Source organism: Micropterus salmoides, unplaced genomic scaffold, assembly GCF_014851395.1.
Source record: "Micropterus salmoides isolate LMB-PRFRI ecotype aquatic unplaced genomic scaffold, ASM1485139v1 Ms_hic_scaffold_14, whole genome shotgun sequence".
Classification (NCBI taxonomy): Eukaryota; Metazoa; Chordata; class Actinopteri; order Centrarchiformes; family Centrarchidae; genus Micropterus; species Micropterus salmoides.
The window spans coordinates 21,051,090-21,060,289 of NW_024040485.1; the positions used below are offsets into that span (position 1 = coordinate 21,051,090).

Sequence of the window (9,200 nt, forward strand, 5' to 3'; positions counted from 1 at the left end):
TATTGCAAGACCTTTGAATTACATTTACACATTTATTGTGAATTGTCATTCAAATTTAATTAGCATTCACATAGATGATTTTATGGTTCTGTGGTAAAAATGTTTATTGTTTTATTAGTTTATTTTAATGTGCATGTGAGCATTTAATTAAATTCCCACGAATCCTCTCATTGTTTAACAATTTACTATCCAGTCACTGAAAGTGATGTTACACTTCCAAGCTTACAATTTGGCAAAAATGTCCATAAATGCACTTTTATGGAGATTTCCCGTTAATGCAAACCTTTATCAGTCAGTAATTGCGGCAGTCAGGAATGCCCTCGGTTGGAAAGATAGGGTCAATGACCCAGACGGCCACGTAATAGGGTGGGGAAACTACTTTGTAATCAAGCAGAGCACTGACCCTACTTACTGATAGAAGTGATGATTTTCACATAATATGCTAGTATAACTGTTGGCAGCACTCCACAGTGCCTGTGTTTAGCGCTTTAGTCTGTCCGAACAATTACAACTGAAAGAGCAGAATTGTTCCTCTTCATCCAACTGTAGAGGACAGGGGTAGCTGACATCCGATATGTTTTCAGTCCTTTTTAATCATCATAAAATAGAGCACTTTCACAGAGTGCTATGTTTGATCTTTGACGAGCTCCTTACATATTTTGTGTGATAAATACATTTCTGTGATAATAAACAGATAACTGTTACAAGACACTTCCCTTTCTTGATAAAAATTCTGTGTATGTTTATCTCTTTTTAACATTGAGCCATTTCCTCTTTGGGCTTGTTTAAGGACGGGTGCCATACAGATAATTTACTCTCTCCACCCTTTTCTAGAGCGAGGGAGAGTTCAATAAACACATTATCATTATTAACCCTGGAGGAAATAATGTAATCGCCCATTGCCCCCATCCTTAGAACTGGTCACTGTAAGACATATGGTCATTTATTTGATTAAGTGACGCATAACTGGACAATCAAGCTGAGGCGCACACCATGTACTCGTAAAGTAACCAAATCTCAACCAAACTTCCCACTGTATGCTAACAAAACTGAACAAAAGCTGTAAATATTCAAACAAGTATCACACACTTCTGATTCGATAGGTCACATGTTGTTAACATATAACACAATGCTGCAAAATGGCCCTAGCTGAGCCCATCACAGGCTCACCTGACTAACCAGGGGTGTGGCAACACAGAAGCTCTATAAATAAAAAGCATGTCAAGAATTTCATTCATGACATGGACAAACCCCATCCACTGAGCTGCAGCACTCAGACTCACACAGGCTCACCATGTTAAGGTCACTCTCCTGCACGCTGCTGCTTCTCATCTCCTTCTCCAGCTCGGGGGAGAGCCGGCCTCAAGTGGCCCACGAAGGCACGCCTGATAGAACGGACAGCCAGAGGGTCCTGCTTCTGGAGGCGGTGAAGACAGGGATCCTCAGCTCGCTGGGTATGGACAGGAGGCCCAGGCCAACCCAAAAGGCCTCAGAGGAAGAGCTGAGGAAAATGTATCAGCTGTACAGGGAAAAACAGAGAGAGATAAGAGGAAACTCCAGCCAGACAGTGACAGAAACCTGGCAATCCATCATGTCTACCGTGCTCTTTCCAGCTACAGGTGAGCTATTTGTTAGTTAGGGAGATGTCAGGAGGACATTTTGGCCTAATTTAGCCATTGTCACAATTAAACGACCGGCGTGAAAGTTGGAGAGTGTGAGCAGGAGTTGGAAAGAACGTTTCTTGGCTAGTTCAAGAAATCTTGCAGTGTGAGTTTACCTCTCCAGACAAAAGCTATTGTGCCATTGTGGTTGTGAATACTATAAATAACTTATGTCCCTACAGTTCATGCTCCAGGTAAAGATGTCTGACTCTCAGAATTTATCTGTGCAGAGCTTAAACATATTTCAGTGGTTGGAAACAGAATCTGCAGCCATCAAACAGTGCTGTCAGCAAACAAGCACATTCCTACAAGCTTTTAGAGATCACGAGCGTGACAGGCACACCTTGAACATTCAATAACGTCATCAAAGAAAAGAGAGCATTGACATTCCAAATAAAAGTATATGATTTTAAAAATATGTTTGTGTCTCCTTTTTTTTAGGCTCCCAGTTGAGTTGTGTCATGATGTTTCCTGAATGTACTTTGTTAAATCATTACAGGACGTTGCCAACTTTGGCTCTTATAAAGATTTTCTTTGTTTTTGTGCTTTTTTAGTGGAGCCACTAGAAGTGCTTCGGAGAGTGGAACATCTGCAGTCAGGTCAACGTATGCAGTGGTATAGAGCTGTTTTCCACAAGAACCCCAATATCCAGACTGAACTGACATCAGTTCGAGCTGAGCTGAAAATTTCCAGGCAGGTTTTAAACAAATCCACTTCAGTTCAGCCTGAGGTAAGACAACAGGTTAAAGTTAAAGTAAACAGGAGGAAGCCGATGAACTCTTCTGCATGGACACACATTGACTCAACAGTCCATGCAAATATGTCAAGCACTCAAGATGTGATCCTTGACATCAGCCATGAGGTAGAGAAGTGGATGAGGACTGACAGCGGTCAGGCGCTGGTTGTGGATGTAGGGATAGTTGTGGGTGAAAAAGATGCCCTTATGGTAAATCCTACTGTTTCTCTAGAAATAGGCCTCCCACAGCCCAAACCAGCCCGGAAGACTAGGCTGCCTCGCTCCAACAAGGAAGACGAATGTGATGAACGAGGATGGTGCTGCCAGAAGTCCATCACCGTGTCCTTCAAAGACATCGGCTGGACGGACTGGGTGGTGGCCCCAACTGAGTACACAATGCATTTCTGTGACGGCACCTGCCCCCACAACTACAAGCCTGCAAGCATGCACACACAGGTGAAGTCTCGGTTGCAGCAGATTAGCAAAGGAGGGACCCCTCCCCCCTGCTGCGTGCCGGCGGCCTACGAACCCATGGTCCTCATGCACTATGACAGTAGGGGGAGGTTGAAGCTAACTCCTTTCAATGACTTGATTGTCAGTAAATGTCACTGTGCCTGAAGAAAAAATTAAACTTTAAACCTATCCTTTTGGGAGAGCATTGCACCTAGAAGAATATGTTACATGGTAAAAAACTATTTATTTTAATTTCTATTTATGGTCCTAAACATATATTTGTGTTGTGTTATTGCTTTATGTTACAGAATATTTAAGTACTACATAATATTTAATTTTATTACTGTTTATTATTTAAAGTACTGTATTGTTTTATGAAGCACCTGGTTTAGATATTGAGTTTGTTGTAATATACATTTCAATAATTATACAAAGACCAAACATAAATGTTCTGATTTATTCGCACTGAATTGTTCCACCTGAATATATCAGCATGTACATTTCATAATAAACACATGAGCATATTTTCTCACATTTGTCATTTATTCACAGAAATACTATCAACTACTGTAGAAGTTCACTGTGGCCTTGACCAGCTGGTTAAAGAACAAAATTAACTAAATCATTAGTTTAATTTGACTGGGAAAATTTGCAAAACGGGGGGGGGGCTCCACAGATTTAATGGCTTGCTGTGTAAACTCCAGACTGTTTAGATTACATATCTATGATGATACTGTAAATGCATTTTCATTACAGATTATCACAGCTTGTTGTTGTAATGTATGCTTTTAAGTGCTGTTGAGATAAGTTATTAGAAAAAGGAACAAACAATCATGTGAGATATCTCACGATAAGTGTGAACGCTGAGACAAGAAAAAATAATTAACAGTATAAAAGGAGCTCATAAGAAGCCAAAGCTCGAGGTTTTGGAGTTCAAAAGTAATAAGGTGATGAGTGTGATAGTGAGTGAACTGAAATTGGCAGCAAGCTCCTCTGAAATGTTTATAGTTAAATTATTCTACAAAGTGACACCACCACCCCTGATGAGTATTTAACAGTTTTTATCTTTTGTATGTGTAAAGGTCACTTAAATATGAGCATATGTTGTTTTACAATTAATAAAGTAGATGTATTAAAAGGGTGGGGCATATTGGGTGACCCTGGTTGACTGAATCAATAAGTAGATGAATAAATAGGTGATTTGTCAGAGCTGCAGACACAAATGCTAACTGTAATTACACTTTCCTATTGGTAGGTTTAGACCTGTGCCCAGTAACTGCTCATTCATTTCTTTGTTTTTATCCTGTTACTATTTGTTTCAGGGATGACATCCTCAGTTATTACTCAACTGTGGGTGGACGTAAAGGTCTTCAATCTTAGATTCTGAAAGGTCAGTACCACCCAAAGTATACAAGTATAAAAGAATTAGGGACAGTATTTATCAAGCCCTACTGTGTGTAATCTAAGACAGCATGAACTCATTAGCCTCTAGTATTTGGTTTTAATCCTCATGTAGCCTTCCTGGAAAAAAAAAAGAAAAAAGCATCATCTCCAGTCATCACCAGTCCATAGAAGCTCAAATCACACCTCTTATTCTGTAACTTTTGGACAAAGCTTTATCTCTTACTCTCTCTCTGTTAAAGAGCTTTTAGGGGACAATAAGACAGAAAATCTGGAGTTCAGCGATGCTATATGGTCAGAAAATAAACACATCCTCTTTGTGTCTCTTCTGAAAAACTGACAGACCACAAAACACATAAAATGGTGCTGACCATTGCATGTTTTGCAAGTCTTGATGATATTTTTGTGCCTTGTTTTGCAATGGTTTTTCGCACATAAAAAGGTGAATTCTTGTCTGCATTTACAGTATTTTATGGATAGAGAGCAAGTAAAGACACGCAGAACAGTGGCGATTAGCTAAAAAACATTAAGTGAACATGATAGTTCAAATTAAAATGCAACTGCAAAATGTTCTTAGAGATAATTTATATTGTAACAGTTAAGATGTTGTGCTTTTATTCCTTAATATTGTGTTCTTTGTCTTTCATCTTCAGAAACGTATTGTTAAATTACATTTGAAATTAATCTGCAATTTTAACACATTTGCATTTTTAAAATTGTGAATGGTAATAATAATTTATAGATTTTTTATAGTGACCTAACAGAGCATAATGTAAAAGCAAAATGTTTTGATCACATAAAGAACATATATAAATTTGCAGCTTTATAACCATTACTATTCTATAAAACATAATGAATTCCATAACCACACACGTACACACACTGTAAAAATTATCTAGGTGGTTCAACTTAAAAACTTAAGTTCAATTGCTGCCTTAAAAATGTGAGTAAACTCAACTTTAAGAAAAGCTTTGTTTCAACTCATGATGTTACGTTATACAATTTGTTTAATTAAAGATAATTTATTGTTTGAACTTAATACTGTGAGTTAAATCAACTATCTATATTACATTTTCCATCCAAGGAAACTTGCTTTCACTTGTCTAACAAACATACAATTCTACACCCTTTCAACTCACATTTTTAAGTTCAGATAACTCAACTTGAAGATTGCCTTTGTTTCAACTCATAAATTTAAGTTCATAAAGTGGATATAACTACAGTGTTCTAGTTGTCCCAATGTTATTTAAATGAACAAGTGTGAGTTATTCTAACTTAACACTACTTTCCATTTCAAGTTAAGGGATTTAAATTCCAAATTAAGTGTACATCTACAGCGGCTGGGGCGGCTGTGGCTCAGGAGGTAGAGCGGGTTGGCCGTTAATCGGAAGGTCGGCGGTTCGATCCCTGGCTCCCCCTGGTTGCGTGTCGAAGTGTCCTTGGGCAAGATACTGAACCTTGGGCAAGATACTGAACCCCGATTTGCCCCTGGCGGCTGTTCTGCCAGTGTATGAATCAATGTGTGTGAATGCTAGTTTCCATTTGAGCAATTAGGCTCAGTGTATGACTGGTGAATGCAGATGTATTGTAAAAGCGCTTTGAGTGGTCAAAAAGACTAGAAAGGCGCTATACAAGTACAGAGCATTTACATTTATAGGGCCTACATTTACATTTAGAAGACAGACCACAACAACAGCACCACTGTGCTATTATCTTCAATGACTTGTGACAGGGCAGGGAAGTTTGCTGGTGCACCTGTGCACGTCGCAGTCAAAGTTCAAAATAGCAGCAGATGTCACCTCCTTTCTGAAAGGCTGTTGTCTGGAACCCTTTCCACCAGTGGCACTAGTCTTGTTTACCACAAAAGTGTATATATTTTGGTTGGAATTTGAATATATGACTTATCTGCAGTGTATAATTAGCAGGGGTGAGCAAGAACACCAAATCTTCTGTATCTGTGCTCAGAATGGGCGGGGCTTAATCTATAAGTGGGTGGTATTAACTGGAAGTTATTTAAACCTGAAATTTCTATCAGAACTTTTTATTAGAAAACCATTTACAGAACAGCCTCAGAATTGAGAGAATAGTATTTGATTTTTTTATATTCATATATTTATAGTTTATAACAAAACAGATATTGACACATTTTACTCTGATGATACTCATGAAAAGTATCTGTACCGGATACTCGTTTCAACCGAGTACTTGCTAAACCCTAATAATTAGTTGATTATGTATATGTTTTTCTCAAACTCAAAAGACACAGCTCCTAGGCAATCCTTGTACTCTTGCCTTTTTTTCAACTGATAACTTACATACGTAAGTTTAATCAACACGACAAAAGTGTCAAATAGTCAACACAATGAATTAATGCAAGTTTAACTTTCTAAAACTCATACAGTTGAGTTCAAAATCCAAAACTTGTCAGAGCTATTTGAGTTAAAAAGAAGAAGTAAGCTGACATAACTAAATGGGTCTATGATTTTTTTCAGTGCAAGTACACACATCCACATACTTAGGCAAATTTTCAAATCCACATACCCCTTCCTGGTTTTTCAGTTTATTAAAAAAAAAAGCAATATGTTTTTGTGGAATTATTTATTCAAAAGAAATAACAAAACTTATACACTAATTTTCTCGGCTGCTGAAATGATTTTAAATCTAATGGAGAGCCAAACGCAAAACTGCTGACACAAAAGAGGACAGCAAAATACATGCATGACTTTACCACATAAGAGTGAGTAAATCGCTCACACTTCTCCTCTCTAAAGGTCAAAATGAAGTGATTCATCAGTAATTCCAACACCAGACAAATCAAGAGAAAGCCCAAAAACAATCAGATATTATCATGAAAGGATTACCTTGGATTGTTGTCAGAATGTTGTAATTTGTGCAGCACGTCCAATATGATATTAAAGGATCTGTGAGAAAAACAGTAATAACCAAAGACGTGTACACTAATAAAATATATCTATGAAATATACCGCATGTATAGATAATACGTATGTGTTGTTGTTTACAGGTCAGCAGTACCATAAAGCAGCAGTATATTTGTACATTTTACCATAATCAGTACAGTAAACGGAGTAAAAATATGCAGACATGAATAGAGATGTGTCCAATCATGAGTCTGGTACAATATACACGTCTTCTTCTTGTGAGTCTGGGAGGATGGAGAGGTTGCACGCCGGATCATTGCTGTATATTGCATCATCTGGCAAATCACACTGCAAGTACAAATCCTCTTCAGGTTGACTGGATGTCCTGTGGAGAAACAATAAGTGATGCGGATAATGTTCAGAAAGCATGTTTCTGATGTAAAACCATTGTGACACAAGACAAATATTTTGTACACTGTGTGGCTTTCCTTTTCCCAGTTTCTATTCTTGACCAGGAAAAAACTCCAGCACTGAGTCATTAGTTGGCACATTTGATTAATAGACTTTAAATTGTAGGAAACAAAAGAGGAAGAGATCTCCAACAGATGGCAAATTGTGTGCATATAATACAGCAGGATTGTGTAAAATGGGGAAATTCACACCGCACACACGGTGTTTCTTCATCTGTTTCCGTTCTGTTCTGTTTTTGGGCCACTGCAGTTTCATAAATGACATTTCATACTCAAAATATATTTTAAATTGGTCTAAAAAGATGAAACAGGCTAAGAAAGTATGACTACAAGTATAGCTCACCTGCTCTGGTTTACTGAGCGCCTGTTGTATCCAGTAGTTTGAGTTGTCAGGTTTTCATAAATAGGGCTCTGCGCTGTTGACTGTTCTATCATCATACGGTCATACTGGTGGGAATCAGCTTGTGTTGTCTCTGTAAAGTCCTCCTTCTTCTGGCTTCTTGTATGTCCAAAATGCAACATATTCCTGATTTTACCTTGATATTTGTACATGATTACACCAGCTGTGATCACAAGCAGGAGAAAGAAGAGCGTCAGCCCCCAGATCAGACCTGCAGGAGAGCTGCGGCCAGAACATGTGGCGGTGTCATTTCCAGAGACACAAGTATTATTGACCATGATCTGCAAGTATGAAAGACACAGTTTTAAAGGTTAAAAGGTAATTTATTATTGCTTAACCTTATTCAAAGGGCCTCTACATAAATAAAACATCCCATTCACTTCATGAACAGTTGTCAGTTTGTAATAAAGCCTTATTAAAAAACAATGGACAAGAATTTTAAAAGAATTCAATAAAACGGTTTTGTCTATATACAAAAAGTATAAAAATTCACATCTCACATTCTAGGAAATGCTGTAAAACAAATCATGAAAGCCAAGGCAAACAGCTTTCCGTAAAAGTGTAGGTCAATAAAAACAGCTATCTTACCAAACAAGGCTCTGGCGATGTGGGTCAAGGTCTGAGTCGTGAGTGAAGTCAGTCTGTAGTTTATCTTTAACACTGCACACTTGCAACGGTTCCCTTTTTGCTGAAATCATGGAACTGGGCAATGAAAGGGCTGAAACCAAGAAGATTTCCTGTAAAAAGCTATTTCTGAAAATAGACAGCTGCTGACAGGAGCTGAATTATTGTTGTATTAAACTTTATGACTCACTGGACAAGTTTCCAATCTGTGTACAGAATTTGTGAAGGTTGCTTGATTGGACATTGTCTATAATTCAATAATTGATTGTGAGGAGGAAAAACATTTGGGTGAAATAAGTAGGTTCTGCTTTCCCTGGTCGAAAGGTCTCAAATTTGTCAAAGCGTCTTGCTGAAGGGTGATAGTATGTTTAGAGGTGGAGATTAGAGGTTGATAACACACACAAACACACACACAGTCATGTTTCCATCACTTTCAAGGACATAACATTGACTCATATTCTTTAACCAAAACATGACCCTACCCTTACCAACACAGACATGAATAGGAGCGGAACTAGACTTACTGGTGATCTAGCTCAAGACTTTTACCTCCCCCTGCTGTTACTGTCACTCCCC

General features: G+C 38.1%; 1 protein-coding gene and 1 long non-coding RNA gene across 3 annotated transcripts; one reads left to right on the top strand and one right to left on the bottom strand.

The window, feature by feature from the left end:
• The first annotated feature begins 321 nt into the window (after positions 1-321).
• Positions 322-3,260, top strand: LOC119902237 (growth/differentiation factor 8). The gene is made up of 2 exons (XM_038718285.1): positions 322-1,619; positions 2,216-3,260. Exons 1-2 carry the CDS (start codon positions 1,295-1,297, stop codon positions 3,013-3,015), a joined length of 1,125 nt encoding a protein of 374 aa, XP_038574213.1. The 5' UTR covers positions 322-1,294; the 3' UTR covers positions 3,016-3,260.
• A 3,570-nt stretch (positions 3,261-6,830) lies between these two features.
• Positions 6,831-8,958, bottom strand: LOC119902238. Of its 2 annotated transcripts, XR_005444313.1 has the most exons (4): positions 8,815-8,958; positions 8,589-8,718; positions 7,944-8,281; positions 6,831-7,515 (listed from the first exon to the last, which is right to left on the bottom strand). It is a non-coding gene; the product is annotated as an uncharacterized LOC119902238 (long non-coding RNA). The 2 variants fall into 2 exon arrangements; XR_005444312.1 differs by having other exon boundaries at positions 8,589-8,945.
• Positions 8,959-9,200: the final 242 nt, after the last annotated feature.

What these genes read in the sequence shown, in the direction of transcription:
- LOC119902237 (XM_038718285.1), top strand. Translation starts at nt 1,295, where the DNA reads ATGTTAAGGTCACTCTCCTGCACGCTGCTGCTTCTCATCTCCTTCTCC. An exon ending in CGTGCTCTTTCCAGCTACAG is followed by an intron (nt 1,620 to 2,215) that starts GTGAGCTATTTG and finishes GTGCTTTTTTAG; the next exon opens with TGGAGCCACTAGAAGTGCTT.